At 56.5% G+C, this 20,239-nt stretch overlaps 2 protein-coding genes across 2 annotated transcripts; both read right to left on the bottom strand.

Moving 5' to 3' along the window:
* Positions 1-755: 755 nt before the first annotated feature.
* Positions 756-8,695, bottom strand: LOC122375651. The gene is made up of 5 exons (XM_043355128.1): positions 8,627-8,695; positions 6,487-6,637; positions 4,386-4,642; positions 2,863-4,029; positions 756-1,062 (listed from the first exon to the last, which is right to left on the bottom strand). The coding sequence occupies exons 1-4, from the start codon at positions 8,692-8,694 to the stop codon at positions 2,877-2,879; spliced, it is 1,629 nt and encodes a 542-aa protein (XP_043211063.1). The 5' UTR covers position 8,695; the 3' UTR covers positions 756-1,062; positions 2,863-2,876.
* Positions 8,696-9,082: 387 nt separating this feature from the next.
* Positions 9,083-19,436, bottom strand: LOC122375650 (sister chromatid cohesion protein PDS5 homolog B-like; the record flags this gene model as incomplete). The annotated part of the gene is made up of 15 exons (XM_043355127.1): positions 9,083-9,335; positions 10,177-10,357; positions 10,819-10,992; positions 11,332-11,422; positions 11,950-12,073; positions 12,627-12,835; positions 13,111-13,249; positions 14,022-14,145; positions 14,452-14,590; positions 15,307-15,526; positions 15,831-15,954; positions 16,902-17,110; positions 17,912-18,061; positions 18,336-18,557; positions 18,908-19,436. Coding segments are annotated over 15 exons (2,677 nt in total), but the record flags the coding sequence as incomplete, so codon positions are not given.
* Between the last annotated feature and the right edge of the window lie 803 nt (positions 19,437-20,239).

Here is a 20,239-nt window from a genome sequence, read left to right as displayed (position 1 = left end):
GCCAGCTTAGGTCACGTTTTGGTGAAGTTCAGGTCAATGTCAGGTCATATTAGGTCAAATTTCAAAGTTGATATTTTTGCATAAAATGGGTATCGATTCGATGCATCTCGTCACGGGGAGTCCAATGGTGGTCTTTGTTTTGCCCTACGTGGTCTAGAATTGCCAAAAATTGAGTTAGGAAATTTGACGTCATCATTTTTTGAACAGTTTTTTTCGCTATAACTTGGCCAAAAAACAAGCTATCGATCTGAAATTTGGTATGTAGATAGAAGAAAGTAGGTACTATCACATATATTCCGGTTTTTTCGAAACTCAAAAAACTATTTTGGATTTTTGGCTAAAATATAAAAAACATCGCATTTTTTATTTTTGGGGGTCAAAACTCAAAAATTTCAAAAATCCGAGATAGCAGTTTTGTAGCCCTATTAATTCTACACCTTTTATGTCTGATCATTTTTCTGTATCTTCAAAGCTGTAGGCCTGACAGCTCTTCTCGCGAAGGTCTTTTTTCGGTCGAAAATGGCAGAACATGACGTCATTCTGACGTCATTTGTGGCCAACCTATGAGAACCCCTGGAAAAAATATCTGGTCCCAATGTGTAAAATTGATGCCCGGAGGAGTCCTGAAAGTTTGGTGGCGATATCTCCAGCCGTTTAGGAGATATTGACGGAAAAGGACAGGGGGGGCCGTTTCGCCCCACCCCCTACGGGGCGCTCAGTTCGGAGCCTTTTACATAACATTCCATTGAGACGGGTTTGATTTGTAGTGTATTTCCTGTGCATTGTGGAGCAGCAGCTGGTCACGGCACATTCGTTAGGATGTCTGCATGTTTGTATGAACACTGTGAGCGAGGTATGTCACTGGGGACTGCCAGCGCGCGCGGCTGGTCGGCCGCCGTCTCGCCGACAGGTGCGGCGGTGCGAGGGGAGCGCGGCGACCACATGCCGCTGCTGGGACCGCCGCTCGGCACGGCGGCAATGTCGTGATATATCCGTCCGTCTGCCAGCCACCGCCGGACGGCCCTCCGGCGAGCCCTGGAATCTTCAGCATTCGTTTCAGACCTGACAAAACAGAGTTGGGCAGTTATGTTAGATGGTCTGAAGTCCGAACTAACCATGAATTTTAGTAAACACCTCCTAGCCGGGCCTAACTAGGGAGATATTTTCGTTCCCCTATGTAATATGACCTCGATCTGATTTTTATTTTTGCCATTTCCATTAATTTAGTTTGAACTTTTAATGAACGGCTTGAGGAAGCCGCGTTAACCCGCGCCCCGCTGGGGGGGGGGGGCAGAATCTGCCCCCCCCCTCCCGTTTTTCGCCAATAACTTCTAAACGCGTTACGCCAGCGACGTCAAACTCTCAGTACCTTATCATACATCAATTTGACACGTTCCCTGAAAATTTGAGCGAAATCCGTCGGAAAGTTTTTGAGAAATTAACGTTTTAGTGACGTCATGTTCGCCATTTTCGCCTCAAAAACGGCAAAATTTCCAACGCCGCTAACATCTTCATTTTTAAAGGAATCAAGACGTAACAAAAAAGGTTATACGTGATTCTACTTTGTCTATCAAATGGCTATCTCGGTTTTTTGAAAATTTTGGATTTTGGCCAAAATTTTTCCAAAAAACTGACTTTTTTGGGAAAACATTTATAAAATCCAAAATTTTGAGTTTATCGAAAAAACCGGAATATATGTCAAAGAAGTGGTCTATGTGCACCTACATACCAATTTTTAGAAGAATCGGTTCAAAAATGTGGGAGTTATTCAAAATTTTATGACGTCACGACACACAAAAATTTTGAAAAATGATTTTTTTGGAAGTTCTAGACCTCGTACGGAAACAAAAATAGCACCATTCGATTTGCCGTGAAAAACTGCATCGGATAGACACCTTTTTAGGCCTTAACAACCAACTTCAAAATTTGACCTCACTTGACCTGACCTTGATCTGACCTCGACCTGAAATTCATCCAGAGGTGGTCCATATCACTTATTGAGTGTGACTATTGAATTCCATGAGTAAAATGACCCATAAAACATGTGTCGCACATGCCCTTTTCTATATTTTGTTTTTGGTGACCTGACCTGACCTGACCTGACCTTGACCTTTGAATGACATTGTGTGCAACGAATATTGTTTTGGTAGTCTATGAACACGTTTTGGGCAATCGGTCTCAGTCCATGCTTCGGCAACTACGGTGCAAGGCCGATACTGTAGGAACTTGCATTTTGTACCCTTGACCTGACCTTGACCTGACCTCTGACCTACTTAAGCAAAAAAATTTGGGCTCTTAAGATCCGCCTTGTTGAGAACTTTCGATTGCCGTTTTCCCCGTCTTTCTACGACCATCGGTTCGGAAGTTAGACAGGGGGGGCAGAATCTGCCCCCCCCCCCCCCCCCAGCAGGGCGCGTATGGCTGAATAGCCCAGCGGGGCGCGGGTTAAGTCCGGACACGGTCATATGTCCGGACGTGGTTATATGTCCGTACATCATGAGCAGGACACAGTCACATGTCCAGACACAGTCATATGTCCAGACGCGGTTACATGTCCCGGTCACATGTCCAGACATGGTTACATGCCCGGACAGCAGGACACAGTCTGTCGTCCTACTGTCCACCTCTGGTCACCACACGACAGTAAAATGAGCGCACACACCTCTGGGTCAGCGCGGAGACACCTGACCTGACCCCGCCCCTGACCACTCACCAACCCTGAGCAGCCATTGGCCGCTCGCCGGTCTTGACCGCAGACCTGACCCGTTCCAACCCACCGACCGCCCCCGGCGCTGGGCAGACGGGCCTGAGGGGCAGCCCCTGCTCACCCACCGGCCACCACCGCCGCCCCTGCCCACTCACCGCCGCTGGCCTGGTCAGACGGGTTTGTAGAGCAGCTCAGTGATGAGCCCGCGACACTGCTTCATGTCGGCGAACCGGATGTCGCGGCCCTTCTCGATGGCCGCCTGCAGGAAGTAGAAGTGCCGGCCGTCGTCCGTCCGCACCCGGCTGGGCCCGCTCTGGCCGCCCCAGATGTTGAAGTCGCTCTGGGTGTACTTCCAGCGGTCCACCTTGACGGTCACCTTGTAGCAGCAGCCGCCCTCGACGGCCACCGGCTGGTGGAACAGCACGCGCATGTCGGCCGGCGCCGCGCCCACACAGTCGCCGCTCACACGGTGGTACTGAGAGAACGCGTCCGTCCACTGGACGCGCTCGAACGGGCCCTGCACGCGCACCGTCAGGCCCAGCTCCATCTGGCTGAAGATATAGCCCAGGTGCAGGCCCACCAGCTGGAGGTCCTTGTCGGCGCGGAAGCGCAGCTCGTGCAGCGCCTCCATGTCGTCCCTGGCCAGCTTGTAGCCGGCGCGGTAGCGGAGGCAGCGCTCGTGCGGCGGCGGCCGGCGCCGGTGCGGCTCCATCAGCATGCGGCAGGCCGACTGGTTGTCGCCCAGGTCGATGTTGCGCGGGATCTCGATGCCGCGCACCATGAAGAAGCTGATGAGCTCCTGCGGCCCCACCAGGCCCGACGGCAGCACCGTCTTGACGAAGTCGCTCTCGTCGATGCGGTCCATGTGCACGAAGGGCAGCAGGTCGGCGCACGTCTGGCGCAGCGTCTCGTGCTGGGCGCGCTGACCGGCCGCGCGCAGCTGGTGCTCGCCCCACCGCTTCACCGCCAGGAAGACGACCAGCTCGTCGCCGACGTCGAACGTCTCGCGGTCCAGGATGGTGGCCACCATGTCCTTGGAGAGGCCGCTGAAGTCGGGCGTGCCGATGATGCGCGCCGCGTACTGGTCAACGTAGCCCCAGCAGAGCTGAGTCAGCTCGGAGTCCGCCACCTCGCGCGAGAACTCCAGGAAGAAGAACAGGTTTCCGCAGGTGAGCGGCGTGAACCGGTAGCTGCGCACCGCGTCCGCCACGAACTGCGAGATGTAGCGCACCAGGTCGGCGCACTGGTAGGCGCGACCGATGTGGAATATGTCGCGCGCCTTCTCCACCGACGCGATGATGCACTCGCCTGAGTAGATGAACCTGCCACAGGAGAGGTCACGCGGTCAGTCGGGACATCGCGCTCTCACTGGGGCTGCGGAGAGCTCGGCGCAACCAGCATTGTACACGATACGTTACATTATCGTGGAACGAAGCTGCTAAAAGAGTAAAGCGTTGATAAGGAAAAATATCAATGCTGTTAAGATTATGTGGTTAGATAATGCGGTTAATGCCGTCTTATATATTTGAGTGCAGGCTTTCGGCGCAAACAAAGAGACCTGAGTGTGTTTTCGTTTCACCTCCAGTCCCCAGTGCTGGCGTTTAGCTCCCGACGCATCAGTTCCATTTGGCACGTCTAACCTGCAGCGCCTGAGCAGGCGCGGTGGGTCCGTACTCACTCGATCATGAGTTTGAACGTGCCGGGATCGCAGTCCCTGACGACCACCGGCCGCTCGGGTGGCTGGCCGCCGTACAGGGTGCTCTGGAACACGGCGCTGGCCATGCCGAGCACCAGCCGGTGGGCGCCCACCACCAGCGCCGGCCCGTCAGCCGACTCAGAGTCCGAGTCCGAGTCAGAGTCCGAGTCCGACGGCCCGCCGTGACCGTTGGTGACCGCTGACCGCCGCTCCGGGGGCGCCTCGTCCCCCGCCGCCTGCTGGGGGAGGCAGACCGCGGGCTGTTACTCAGGGACACTAGATGGGCCGCTATACAGCGTTAGATGGTCAGTAGGTTAGCTGAGAGGAGGTGTCGGACTATATCCTCACCGGTCAGCTGAGGAGAGGTACCTAGGTGTCGGACCGTCACCTGGCCGGTCAGCTGAGGAGAAGTAGGTGTCGGACCGTCACCTGGCCGGTCAGCTGAGGGAGGGGGGTGTCGGGCCGTCACCTGGCCGGTCAGCTGAGCAGGAGGGAGGTGTCAGACCGCCACATCCGGTGTCGGACCGCCGTGCCGGTCCGTCAGCTGGGCAGGAGGGAGGTGTCGGACCGTCGCCTCACCGATCAGCGACCGTGATGAACGGTGGCCGGTGACGCGGGCGGCTGCTTCTCCTCCCTCCCCGCCCCGCCCCGCTCGTACTGTCAGTGGAGGCGGCGGGACCCCGGATAGATACCTATACCGGCGCCGGACCCACACTGAGTGGGTCGTGAGACCAGCGGCTGCCTCCCGCTCCGCTGCACCGTCAGTGGAGGTGACGGGACTCGGGGCACCGGCGCCGGACCAGCCGGGGTGAGTCGTGAGACCGGCTCCCTGGGAGCTGCCCGCAGAGCCGGCCAGGCGAGAGCGTACTTACCTGTCCGCTACCGTACTTTCCAGAAGCTCGAGGCAGAAACGCTCCTTACCAGCACCCGGGTATTGATCGGCGCCGAGTTCTATGGCTTCAGCGCCCAGTATGTCGGCGATTTTGCGCCGTTTCTCAGAACTGATCACGGTTAGGTAGTGCCAACGTAGCACTCCTGAGCTGTTTAGTCCGTACCCACTACCCACTACCCACTACCCAGACCCACTGCGACCAAAAATAACCCGTACCAAATCAGACGCAATTGACAACACACGGGTTGAACGTCGCCAGCACCCTCCCCGCCCCTCCCAAGGGAGGCCCGAGGAATACTCCCCCTCCCTCAGCCGGGCGGGGGGGGGGGAGGCCAAGGAAATAGCTGGGCTGCCGGTCAGTGGCACAGCTATTTTGGCGCGCGGACCGCGCGGCGCGGCGGCCGGCGGGGGTTTTTGCCGAGCCCTGTCAGCCGGCCGGCCGGCCGCGCTGCCGCCACCGACTCGCCCGTGCCGTCCGGACAAGACAGATGCCGCACGGGACGGCCGCCGCGCCAACAATGGGAGCACGCCGCCGCCGGACTCCAAGTAGGTTGGCGACACCGATTCTGTAGACAACTACGAACATCGGATTCGGAACACGTTGAAACATACAGCAACACGCATACATTTGTGCATGCATACATACGGAGATACAGACGGACAGACGGACAAACAGACGGACAGACGGACAGACAGACGGACAGATAGACGGACAAGACTTCAGAGATACTCATGACTGGGAGGGATGAAAAGAATAATCGAAGTGCGAGTGGGGGGTAGAAAAAAAAAATAATCGAACCCTTTAACCCGAATAACCGAATAATTATTTAACCGAATAATAATTAACCCGTCTAATAACTTCATGTACCGAATAATAATTAACCCGTCTAATAACTAATCAGTAACCCCTAATAACTAACGACTAACCTGTTATAGAACTGATAAGTAACCCTTAATAACTAACAATAACTAACCCGTCTAACAACTAATAAGTAGGTAGCCCCTGATAACTAGCAATAACTAACCCTTTTAATACCTAACTAATAAACAACCTCTAATAACTAACAATCACTAACCCGTTTGATAACTTTTAAGTAACCCTAATAACTAACAATAACTAACCCCGTACACCGTCTCACCGGCTGGCGGCTCGTATATACCCCGTCTCACTGGCTCTTATGCCCGTCTCACCGGCTCGTACAGGTGGAAGGTGACGTCGACCATGATCTGGTTCTCGTAGAGGTAGCGCAGCTTCTCCCGAAACGGAACCGACGCTGACCGCCAGTCGTCGCCGATGACCGGGGATGGCGCGCCGATGCTGCATCGCGACCGCGTCCGCACCCTGCACCGGGAGGCACGGTGCCGGTCATAGGAGAGGGGAGAGGTGCCGCGTCCGCACCCTGTGGGGGACGGCCACGTCATGGGTCAATGGTCATAGGAGAGGGGAGAGGTGCCGCGTCCGCACCCTGCACCAGGAGCCGGGAGGCACGGCGCCGGTCATAGGGAAGGGGAGAGGTGCCGCGTCCGCACCCTGCACCGGGAGGCACGGAGCCTGTCACTAGGAGAGGGGAGAGGTGCCGCGTCCGCACCCTGTACCGAGAGGCACGGCGCCGGTCATAGGAGAGGGGAGAGGTGCCGCGTCCGCACCCTGTACCGAGAGGCACGGCGCCGGTCATAGGAGAGGGGAGAGGTGCCGCGTCCGCACCCTGGGGCCATCACGGCGCCAGTCATGGGGAGGAGGGAAGGGGTGGACAGTGGGAGTCATGGGGAGGAGAGAAGGGGGCGGACGGTCTGGGAGGTCCCATCGGTTCGGTGACACTGAAGCTGTGCGGTGACTGTCCGCTGCTGCTCGAAACCGTGGGCAGTTATTGCCAAGCTGCGCGTGGCAACTGGTACTGGTATGACGGTGCGTAAATAATTGAAGCTTATGCCGAGTCCAGTTGTTTACCACTGTGCTCACACATTTACCTCGTTTCTTTAGCCGTGGCACAGATTCTGCGCCATCGGCTGCTGCGACTCACGACTGTTCGTCACACTCACGGCGCGTCTCCCGTCTTCGTCCGTCTCACGTCTTCCGTCTTCGTCCGTCTCACGTCTCCCGTCTTCGTCTGTCTCACGTCTCCCGCGATCAAAGGGTGCTTCCATTCTCGCCCGGCCCATTCAGACATTCAGGATACCTACCTTGAGGCTGGGGGCGGGGTATGAACCGTCAGCAGCAGCCTCGCTGTTACGATCTGACGTAAATTTGCATACAAGAGCGAATTGGCCGTCATGAGCGCCGGATTTAAATGCGACATTTCAACCGTCGACTGTTGTCAGGCCAGGGACCTTAACCGGTGCCATAGTGTGGGCCATAGGCTTCGCGAGTCCCGGAAAAGTCACACTATCTCTGAAAGATCGTTCAATTGATGCGTCTCGATGAGAACAGCGCGGTGCTGGTAAAATCATTATTAAACATTTTTTTTTGTCAAGTCACTGCAGAAAGAGCGTTTTCACAAGACGTCAGTTTTGATTATTTTCGACCGAAGCCCAGTCGCTAACCCTACCGGACGTTTTGTACGTATCGTGTAGCACGTTACTCGAATTTGCGGTTCAATCTGAGCGCATTGGTGGTCGTCACCTACATTTCCAGACTCTTGAGTTGAACTTGTTCTTGGATAGGTGGCAAAAACTGAGATGACCTTATATAACCTAAATGACGTCACCAATGGCACATCGAAAGACTCAAAATGTTGAGTTGAAGTAGGTAGCAGATACACACACATAGCTCAATTCGAACTGTTTGAGATGCTAGACTTCCGGTCAAATCCGAGATATACAATAAAAATTGCAGTTCCATTGCCTCATCCGTGCCGCCCCCCCCCCCCATTTTGACAACACAATCCGAACCAGCTCTAACACTGCTCCTACTCATTCCTTTTGTCGGATCATTAGCCCGCGTGACATTGCAGTCGGGCGTAACCGCTCGTATTTCAGTTGTCTAGCTGTCACAGGCAGTCCCGGGCCTCCCTTTTGGCCTGGGATTTACTGCTGTCAGTCTCGGCATACCGCGCCGGCGGCGACTGAGCAGACCAGAGCAGCGCGCCGCAGACAGGCAGAGGGTCTACCTGAGCAGACTGCCCCCAGTCCTCCCCTTCTCTCCTGCCGAGACCAGACCAGCAGCGACGCCGACCCACACATTCCCCTGACCGGCCCCGGCCCCGGGCTGCCGGTTCGCCCGCGGTTCCGTCCCTCCCCTCCCCCGGACCACGGTAACTACCGGCCGCCCGCAGCTCCGCGCTCCCTCCCCGGACCGGGGTCCCTCGGGGCCGGCTCCGACCAGACAGCTCACCGCTCGTAGCCCACCGTCAGCAGCTCGGGTCCGCCGCCGCCGGCCGCCTCCGCCCCACCATTGTCCATCGCGACTGACCGCGGCGGCGGCGGCGGCGGCGGCGGCGGTGGTGACGGCGGGCTGGCGGCGCTCCCGGCAGCGTCACACCTCTGTGCTCGCAGCGCTCACCGTTTGGGCGGCGCCAGGCGCTCCCTGCTGTCGGCCACGGTGTCTGTGCGGCCCGGCCGCGCTGACCAGCCGGGTCGTCCCACTCCGCCCGCCGCCGAGACTGGACCGATCGCACCACTCCGTCCGGCGCCGAGAGCGGGCCGCGTGTGACGGACGAGTCGGCCGTCAGCGCGGCGCTGTCACACCGGCGGCCGAGATGAGTGCCGACCCCTCCCCTACCCCATCCACCCACCCCCTGTCAGACCGACAGCCCCCCCCCCGTCCCCACACACCGGACAGAGACAGCAGTCGCGGCCCCAGACAGTGTGTATTCGGTACGGGCGGGGCGGCGCGCGCATTAAAAAACACTCTGAAGTTTGTACGCTTTAACATAACTCGCTCAGTTGCACGGAACAGGCGCGGCGCGGCATACAGTGGCGCAGCACGGCATACAGTGGCGCGGCGGGCGCAGCGCGGCGGGCGCCGCTCGTCAGCTCAGGTCCCATCACGGCGGCCGCTCTCATTTTCGCGACCTCGTCAGTCGTGTGTTCTTTCCGGCGGCCTGCGGGCAGGAGGGGGGAGGGGTCAGAGCCCTGCAGCGGTACGGCGTCATACGCACGAGAAACGCAGGATTACTGGCACATAACGACAGACCTTCGTCCGAAAACCAGCATCCGAATTTCGCATCTTCCAATGTTCTGCCCAGTACAGTGATTACTTATAATTCGTAAAGAAATGGTCAAAAGACCTATGTACATATATGAAATCTATTAGATCATGAAAGTCCGATCGTTAGCCTTTCTGAGGCTTACTTCACACCAATGGGTAAGAGGTAAAAACGATTGAATGTAAATATACTTGACATTTACAATTCGAACGCAGATAATATTATTTATGAGACGATGAAACATGGGTCAGTTGTCCGACAACCCCGGGCCAACAGCAAACTCGGATCTACCCGACACATTTCAGACGGGCAGCCGTCAACCGAATCACATTACGACTGGAATCGCTGAACAAGCATTTTCTAGAACAGAAACCACTAGCAGGAACTCTCCTGCCACGTAACCATTTCTGACAATGGCCAATTCCACCAGCTGTTTACACTCCAGCCAGTAATGTGGAAATGCAACACTTCAGTCTACAAGGCACTTGAAGTGCACACTTAGCTTTGCGATGGTGAATAACACCACACCATGGTCGCGTGCGCAGTATAACTTGAAAATAATCCCAAGCCGCCATTGGAGGCCACCTCGACACAAACATCCAACAGGTGACCCCCTTCCCCCGGACTGTTTCGTCCCCACAGTCCTACTTCACCCCACTGTGTGGTCCCACAGCCCCCACTGTGTGGCCCCACAACCGCCCCGGACTGGCCAGTCCGCCAGCCGGCCCGGACTCACCGCGTCCTCCTGAGCTGGCGCGGCGTGTCGCGCCGACTTGCGGCTCGGTTCCTCCGGCTCCGGCTTGGCGGCCGGCGCCGGCTTCCTCTTGGCGGCGGCCGCCGGCCGGGCCGACTCCGGCTCCGGCTCAGACTCCGGCTCCGGCTCAGCCGCCTGCCGCTTACCGTTCACAGAACGAGATCTGCGCGGCCCAGAGAGGGGATGAGTCAGAACTGACGCTACAGCAAACATGGGTCTCAGCTAGTGATGCCAATTACGGTAAATCTGAATACCGATACCAAACCAAATACCAACCAAACCCATGGGGAAATACCGAAACCAAACCAACTTGGAAAAATGAGGGAAATACCAACTTTTTACCGATTTCTTAGCCTCTTATACATTAGTGAGGGTTTATGATACCAACAAAATACCAAACACATTAGGATTGAAATACCAAATACCAAGTTGGTATCGGTTTGGTATCGGTATACCAAAAAGTTGGTATCCGATTGACATCTCTAGTCTCAGCGTGGCGACAGCGTGCGGATGAATAATAATTACCGATGGACAATATATCACGTTCACATGACGGACAGGGGGGACAGATACGAGTGGCACAGGGGACAGGGGGACGGACAGAGAGACAGTGTGGCCACCTACCCAGACGCCTCGGCGGCCTCCTCGGTGGCCGCCGCCCTGGTGCGGGTGGTGCGCGGCGCGGCGCGCTGACCGGCCTCCTCGCCGGCAGCCGACGAGTCGCCGCTGCGGCCGCTGCGTGTCGAGCGCTGACTGCTCGGGGTCGGGGACGCCGTCCGCGGCGCCTTCTTGAAGTAGCTGTGACCGGGGCGGGCCGCAGGTCAGAACTGGTGCACCGAGCCGCTGGGCGCCGCGGGGACAGTCTTAACATCACATACAACTCCTGCCGTCAACTCGAGAGAAATCCCCCACGCGAGAACATTCAGAGCATTGGATTCTATCTTGTTTGTCCTCGGAACTTGCATGGTGATTTTGTTCTGTTTGTCCTTGGAGGAATAATTGCGGGAGGTGTACTTACTGGGTGACAGTACTTACTTGGTGATTTTGTCCTGTTTGTCCTTGGAAGGACTGTCTAAGTGTACTTACTTGGTGATTTTGTCCTGTTTGTCCTTGGAAGGACTGTCTAAGTGTACTTACTTGGTGATTTTGTCCTGTTTGTCCTTGGAAGGACTGTCTGAGAAGGTCGATGACTGCTCCGACAGGTCACCACCGGCCGCGCTATCCACCGCTGCGGCAAACAAATATATACGGGTCAGACATACAGATAGAGACGGTCTCAGAGACAGATATAACGGGTCAGACATACAGATAGAGACGGTCTAAGAGACAGACACAGACAGAGACACGTGGACACACAGACGGAGACACAAAAGGCGGATGGGGATCGGACACTGTAACCTACAACAGCTCAGACGGACGGGCCATAGACACACTCGGTCAATGACCTCCCGACAGGTCCCGACCGTTAAATTTATTTTAGCTTAGTTTATTTGGCTCAACATCAAAGAGCATGTGCGATCAATTACTAGATGAAACCATGAGATAAAACTGGAGGAAAGAACTGAGAAACCAGACGGGCATCCCAACACATATTCAACACGGGCGGACACAGACGTGTGCCAAAATATTGAGCTACACAAACCTATCAGGTCACGTCTGACTGGTACGCCTCAGCACGTCACCCAGCGCCTAAGCGGCATCCTCTCCAATTCTCCATACATTTCCCTCGTCCCTTCCCGTCCCCGGTCCACTCACAGTCGTCGTTTCTGTCCCGCTCGTGGGCGGCGCGCCGGCTGTAGGTGGCCGGAGGGTCCCGAATCAGTCGCGCTGCCGCCGCCGCCGCCGCCCCCGAGCCGGCAGAATCCTCCTCGGTTTCCGCCTGAGCCGGAGGACAGAGACGGGTCAGAGGGGGGTCACAGAGGACAGAGACGGGTCAGTGGGGGTTATACAGGGTCACAACTCACACTGGGGGGTCACAGCAATTCAGACGAAATAGTCACACACCAGATCCCATCTGAAGCCTGCCGCTGCGGGAAAGCACGGTGTGCTCGGATAACTATTGTTGCCTGTCTATTTTTCGCAGGGTTCGATACGTTTTATTGGCGTTATTTCAAAAAGAAAAAAAAATGCTGAGGTAATATGCAGTTGCCGTGAATCATTACATGATTGAGGCAATTAAGCTTTTACTGCTCGTCCGCTCATAAAACTCGATAGATTAAGGCATCCCCGGACACAGTAATTCGAACAGTAAAAATAACATTGGCTAGGGCCCCCACCGGCAGAAAATCACGCATTATTGACAAGTCTTTACGTAAGAATAGCAAAACTAGTGAGGGAAACAACACAACAGCCAGTTCCAACTCCCCCTTTTCGGAAAATCTTTTCGCGCGTTCTGATTACCGGCAGTGAAGGCTTCCCCTCCCCACACGCACCTCTGCGGCGGGCGACTCCTGCACAATCAGGGTCAGCTCCTTCTCGCCCCCGGTGGCGGCGGCGGCGGCCGCCGCGGCGCCGGCCTTGGAGGCGCGGATCTGCTGCGCCAGCTGGATGCGCTTGTTGATCATGCTGTGGCTGTGCGCCATCGACACCATGTTGTTCCGCTTTCCCAGGTGCTGCAGCTCGGGCGGCAGGTAGATCTTCCCTGAGGGTGACGGAGGGGCGGGGCGGGTCAGGTGAGGGCCGGTACAGACTGCAGCGCTGGGTGAATCAGAAAACACGGAGATATTGCAGTTATCGACGGAAGTTAGTTGTAACATTCGGCCAGAAAACTCAGACATTAGCCCCACGTATCGTTGCAGTTTTCGGAACGCACAATTGATACGTATGTCAACAACTACAACTTTATTAAGGCCAGTAATACAAAAAAAAGTATCGTCGGCCCCAACCTGCGGCACGCGCTGGTCTACTAAAGCTCACCGTTGACGAAGTTGGGGTCGGCCGGCTTGCGGAAGTACATGGGTGGGATGCGCGGCTCCGAGGGGAACTCGCGCATCTCGAAGTTGGTTGTCTTGGTGAGCAGCAGGCCCATGGCCAGGTCACAGACGGCCCACAGTTTCTGTGGATGGACAGGCCAGGTCACAGACAACCCACAGTTTCTGCGAACAGACAGGACAGGTCACAGACGGCCCACAGTTTCTGAGGACGGAGAGGACAGGTCACAGACGGTCCACAGTTTCTGCGGACGGAGAGGACAGGTCACAGACGGCCCACAGTTTCGGCCGGACGGAGATAGGTCACAGACGGCCCACAGTTTCTGTGGATGGACAGGACAGGTCAGACGGCCCACAGTTTCTGCGAACAGACAGGACAGGTCACAGACGGCCCACAGTTTCTGAGGACGGAGAGGACAGGTCACAGACGGCCCACAGTTTCTGCGGACACTGGACAGACAGGGCAGGTCAGTCGGCCCACAGTTTCTGCGGACGGACAGGCCAGGACAGGTCACAGACGGCCCACAGTTAATGTGGACGGACAGGCCAGGTCACAGACGGCCCACAGTTTCTGCGGACGGAGAGGACAGGTCAGACGGTCCACAGTTTCTGCTGACGGACAGGACAGGTCAGACGGCCCACGGTTTCTGCCGGACCGACCATCGGGACATTGTGCCGGGAACATAATGCGGGATGAATCACAACATAGCACAGACGCCCATATGGCACCAGCTCGCCCACCCGCTCACTGCGGAAGGTGATGTCAGTCCAGTTTCACCACTCGGCTCTGATCGTTCCCGAATACCTGGGCGCTGGTGGTCACAGCCCCCTCTAACCCTTCCACTCACCTCACCCCCCCCCCCGCTGTGCTACCAGCCGCGCCGCGCCCTCACTCACGTGGTTGGCGGCCTCCTCCTCACTGCGCACTGCGTCCAGGTGGTTCTTCATCCGCTCCACCAGCGCCTTGTAGAAGCCGAAACAGTAGTTGTCGTTCTTGGTGATCAGCGGCTCCAGAATGAACCTGGGAATGGGACCGCGCCATCAGACAGTAAATAACGACGGAAAGACATCGCGGTTCGTTGGGCATAATACCTGATTTGGAACTAACTGACCTCAGGTCCCTAATCAAGCTAAAAACTAAAAAGAAGTGAATACAACGTACGATAGATATTGCAGGTTGTCCGCAAGTATATGCAATAACCGAGCAAAACAAATTTATTAACGTCCGGCCTGTGAGCATCCTAAAGAAATAGGCTGCTTAGGCCATACGGTTTGACACGTTTGAAGAGGCTGGCGGCCGGTTTTGTCGGTGTACTGAACTACTGACCAGAGGCAGGCGCGGATCTTGGTCAGGTACTCGACGTCGTCGTACTCGGTAAAGTCGGGGTCGTGCGCCAGGATGGGCACGGCGAACACCAGCATGTAGTCGGGCATGATGTGCGGTAGCTGGTCGGCCGCCCGCTCCGCTGCCAGACACACAGACACACACACGGTCACATACCAACCCTCAGGAGGGGGCAGCTGGTCGGCCGCCCGCTCCGCTGCCAGACACACAGACACACACACGGTCACATACCAACCCTTAGGATGGGGCAGCTGGTCGGCCGCCCGCTCCGCTGCCAGACACAAACATACAAACAGACACGGTCACACACACGGTCACAGGCCAGCCGTTAGCAGTGCGGCAGCTGGTCGGCCGCCCGCTCCGCTGCCAGACACACAGACACGGTCACAGAGGAGCCAATAGCAATGGGACAGCTGGTCACACAGACACAAACACAGTCACAGACAGACAAGCCGTTAGCGGTGCGGCAGCTGGTCGGCCGCCCGCTCCGCTGCCGGGCACAGACACATGTACGATCAGAGCAGAGACAAGTTATTAGCTGCGGGGCAGCTGGTTGAATACACACGGTCACCGACCAGCCATCGGTAGACGCCCACCGGTGCCGACAGCGAACACGCAATGAGAGAATGCTGCTCTCGGCGGCTACACGAAGACTTTCAGCAATGCCAAGATACGCCACTTGGCAGGAGCATTGCACTTGATTGTGATGGACCAGGTTGGCAAGTGTGGAAAACCTATCAAGTCAATTACTTTACCGATATTATCGTGCGCTCCGGCCGGCCCTCCCCCTGCCCGGTTCAACTCCCCCCCCCCCCCCATCTCCCTGCTCGGACTCACACCCTCCGTTGAGCAGCAGGCTCTTGATGACGTCGCGGCGCTTCAGGATGTCGGCGGCCATGTACCCACGCACGGTGGCCTTGAGCCGCTTGTCGGGCTCCTGGCCGGCCAGCGCGTACATGCCCATAAAGTCGAGCGGCAGACACTTGTGCGGGATGCCGCGGCTCAGGCCCTTGTGCAGCTTGGCGGCGAACCGCTCCCGCACCTGGAGACACTCGTCCTGCAGAGCGGAGACAGGGAGGGAAGGGAGTTTGGAGAAGTCAGTGGTACTAGGAGCTCACCGGCGTTCGTACCCACAGAAATCCATGCGAATTACTGCTCGAACGTTCATACCTTTTCACGTTATAAAGGCAGCCCAGTAGTAACTGCAATGCCCAAGAAATGACAAGCGAAAGAGAAAAACAAAAACGAGGAAAAGAATGTATAAAAGCAAAGTCACCCATTCTTGGTGTTCCTATTTCGTGCTACCGTGGTGATTTTAATACTTCTCGACAGATAAATTAGTGAAGTTTTAAGGAGCTCACGGCCATCAGCAGGGAGAGACTGTAGAACTGGTCGGCAGTGAACTGGTCGCCGACGCCCTTCTGCTCGCAGATCTTCAGCATGGCGGCGCCGGCCGCGTAGCGCAGCCAGGCCGCCTCCGGCTTACTGTCGGTAGGCGGGGGCGGGGCGGCGTCAGCTCACTCCCAGGACGGAGGCGGGCAGGCCGACACAGGGTCGGTATGGGCGACAGGCAACGGAGGCCCCGGTCAGTAACGGCTAACGGAGAGAGCTAGGACGTTTGGACATAAGACAGCAGTATTCAAAACAGAGCATAACAACCAGTAAAACGCCTTTTGGGCGAAGAACGAGCGAGCGAGATAGTGAGCCCTGCACGTGCGGAAGGACGTGAGGGTACTTCCAACGGGCTTGCGCAAAGCACCCTTCTAACCGGTCGCTAGCGGTGTGCCAAATTTCAACGCAATCGGCCCAGCCGTTCCTGAGATCTGGAAGCGGCATTCTGCACGTGCGCACGTGCAAACGGGGTCCAAACTGACTTTTGCACGGCACCCTACTAACCGGTCCCCAACCGTGTACCAAATTTGAGCGCAATCGGCCCAGCCGTTCTCGAGATCTGGAAGCGCCCCCTGCACGTGCGCACGTGCTGTAGTACCCCAACCTTAACACATGCAGATGAACTACCTGATGGAGATCTAACTGTGTACCGAGTTTCAATTCAATCGGCCCAACCGTTGTGCCGTTATTGAGGTTACAATTGGGGGTTCTTAAAAAATGTCCAACTTTACCACACGCCACGTGCGGTGGTTGGCAAGAACGCATGGTGGCCATCACACCACAGAACTTTTACGTCCAAGTGACATTCAGTAAAGAAGACCGCTTGTCAATCGGATGTCCCGTTCCTAAGATATTAACTTTTGAAGAGCGTCCCCACGGCCGGCCGGCCGGCCGCTCATACTCAGGATTTACCCTTAATTCAGTATGAACTCGCTCGCTCGCTCGTAATCACATGATAGTGATTGCTGTAGGTACTCGTACAAACATCACAATTTATCGCGATAGGCACTGCCTCCCTCGGGGAGCGCGGCTGTACTCACTTGACCTTGCCCTCCTCGAGAAGGTCGCCGCGGTGGATGATGAAGGCGATCAGCATGCGGAACGTCTTCTGCGCCGAGATGACGTCGTCCTTGAGGCCAATCAGCCAGCGCGCCATCAGCTTCATGCCCTCGATCTTGCAGCGGATGCCCTCGGGCAGAGCGTCCTCGTCACACCACTCCTCCTCGCTCTCCCCGCTGTCCGTCAGGTCCTGTGGGGGACAGAGGGGGGAGGAGAGGGGTAATGGGGGTCTTATCACACACCTCCCCGCTGTCCGTCAGGTCCTGGGGACAGAGAGGGGGAGGGGACTCCCAACTGTCCGTCAGGTCCTGGGGACAGAGAGGGGGGAGGGGGGACTCGTCACTGTCCGTCAGGTCCTGGGGGGGGTCCGTCAGGTCCTGGGGGGGGGGGGGGTCCGTCAGGTCCTGGGGGAGTCCGTCAGGTCCTGGGGGGGGGGGCCTCAGGTTCTGGGGGGGGAGTCCGTCAGGTCCTGGGGAGGGAGGGAGGGGGAAGGGGTTAGCCACACACCTCCCCGCTGTCCGTCAGGTCCTGGAGGGGAGAGGGGTACTTAGGTGCAGGGGACAGAGGGGACTCGCAGCCAGGTCGCGGGGGGGGGGGATAAGGGGTCTTGTCATACACCTCCCTGTCTGTCAGCCCGGTCAGGTCCCTGGGGCAAGGGGACTGGTCACACCGCTCGTCAGTCGTCACCATTCTAGCACCCACCAGATCCCGTCCAGCTCGGTGTCCGGTAATACCAGGCTTGTGAGCAAGATTGTTTGTTTGTTGGGGGGGGGGGATAGGGAACAAGATGGGGCAGCGTGTTGGAACTCGAGAGTTAAGGCATTGTAAAAGAAAAGCGTTCAAATCAGCGTTGGTTGAGCCCAAGGAAACGCACTAAAACGTGCAAATGCATCACACCGAAAAGACAAACGGCTATGGCTGCCTAAAGCACAGTGAAGCAACAAGGCACAAAACTCAGCGCGCTACTACCTCGAACCTGTGGACAACTTACCCGCATCAGGAGGTCCTTGACGATTTTCCTGGAGACGATGTTTTTGATCTGGATGGGGAACTTGTTGGAGAGGTGGAGCGCGATGTGACCCAGTGACACGATGGACGTGCGGTAGTGCTCGTGGCCCAGCTCCAGCTCAGACTTCAGACGCTGCGGCGGCCAGACCGGAGTGGTCAGATGGGTGGCCCGGACGGAGAGTAGCACAGAAAATCAGCAAATCACAGGAAACATCGAGCACACTGATCATGAAATCACGCGGAACCACACTGCCGGTAGTTGGTAGTACGAGTTTAGTAGAACAAAGGTTCACACTGCCTTCCTACCAGAATACGCGGAAATGTTATATTGCCAATTCTAACACCACAATTGGTTCCCGTTCCGACAGCTTCCATTCCTCCTCCAGCCTCCAGTCTTCGTCACTGACCTCGAGTATCTCGGTGAAGACGCCCTCCTGATTGTCGGTGACGTTGACGAACAGACATCGGATGGCGTGCTTGGCCTGCTTGGGCGAGCCGGCCGTGGCCAGCTGCTGGCAGACGGGCACCAGGCTGTCCATCAGATCGGGGAACTCGGACGCCAGCGGCCGGTACTTGCCCACAAAGTGCAGCACGCCCAGCACCTTGGGCGTCACCGTGTCGTCGTCCGTCTGCCCCGCGGGCGGAGAAACGGGCCGGTGGAGGTCAGATCACGGGCGGCTCACAGGGGTCAGATCACGGGCGGCTGAACACAAAATGCTCTGATAAAGCACAACATTTAGAGCCGGATGTGGCATGAACGTGAGGCGGATGTTTGAAGCTAGCCACTGGTAACTAATTGGCATGCAAATAAGATTGACATGGACGTGTGCCAATAACAAGGAAATCGCCTGAGTAGTGAGTACTTAAAACTGATCTACCCCATTGTTAACGCCTCTCTCGATCACATGCTCGTACAGGCCGACTTCCCCGTCCCAACTCTCCCTGCCCGGGAGAGCCTCGTTCGCGCCTCGTCGCTCACCTGGAGCATGCCGAGCAGCACGGCCAAAATGTCGGCGTGCAGAAACTGCGCCGCCTGCACGTACGACAGCACGAACAGCAGCCGCAGGCCGCGGCCCACCGCCGCGCCCGGCTCGATGTTGAGCTCCTGCGCCGAGGCCGGGTCGCGCACCGCCTCCTCCACCATCGAGACCAGCGCCAGCAGCGCGTCGTGGTCGATCATCACCGACGAGACGCGCTCCAGCAGCTGCTTGATGGTGTTGTAGTAGAGGTTGGTCATCACCGGCTGGCCCAGCCGCTTCAGCACCATGTTGACGCTGTCGACGCTCTCCCGGCAGGAGACGGTCGGGTTGATGACTGTCTCCATGAGCTGCAGCAGCGACTCCTCCTGCGCCAGGTGCTGTGAGAACTTGCGGATAAACTCCTGCGCCTTGACCGGGTCCGGCAGGAACTTGGACAGGTGGTTGATGCGCAGCACCTTCTCCCGCTCGCGCTCCTCCGAGACGGGCGTGCGGTGCAGCTCCAGCAGCTCCTGCACCGTCTTACGGACGCTGCCGGTGCAGACACGGCGGTGAGGGGTAGGGGGCAGATATAGCCGTCTTACGGACGCTGGAGGTGCAAAGACACACGGTGAGCGGTGAGAGGAGCGTACGGATATAACCGTCTTACAGAGTGGTAACTCTTGCATCGAGCGGGTTGATAACAAGCCGAGGACCCCTAAGGAGTATTAGTGTCCCTGCGTGACTCTTGCTCAGCCTGATCCACAAAGCAAAAAAAAGCTGAAAGCAAGCGTGGTCTTAGTCAAGTTATCGTACGTCTCAGATCGCGGCTAAGGAAAGAGGACTATGTTCGGAACTGTTGTTTCCAAAACAACAAATCGAATATTTACGGATGAGGCGTCCATGATGTATTTGCTTGGCACATCAGAAGTGTTGCCTGGCTGTCAGCGCGTTAAGAAATGCGCGAGAATCGATTTTTGTTTTACTGAATGTGTGATTGATCTGAGGGAATTCTAAAACTAACTTTGTTTTAATTTTGGCCCATAATTTATTATCACGAAATACAACGACCCTTTTAATGTGTAAAGCTCGATTTTCTCGTTAAGGCCGGCAAAACAGTAGAAGTGTTGATTGACATCAACATTTAATGGTCCTCCGGGCCGGATACTTGTAACGGGATTATCCGTAAAAGCTTTAATTATTGTAGCGGTCGCTGTAAACGATTGTTTTATGAATTGTAATTGATTAAGTGGTACTATGCGTGGGCCTGATGGAGCCGAATCGCCCGAATCAAACAAGGAGCGAGGCATCGTCAGAGAAAACAACCTCCCCAAGAGAAGTGGAGCCTGGGACGA

The sequence above is a fragment of the Amphibalanus amphitrite genome, unplaced genomic scaffold, assembly GCF_019059575.1.
Source record: "Amphibalanus amphitrite isolate SeventyFive unplaced genomic scaffold, NRLGWU_Aamphi_draft 001887F_arrow, whole genome shotgun sequence".
Taxonomy (NCBI): Eukaryota; Metazoa; Arthropoda; class Thecostraca; order Balanomorpha; family Balanidae; genus Amphibalanus; species Amphibalanus amphitrite.
This window is presented reverse-complemented; position numbering and strand designations above follow the sequence as displayed.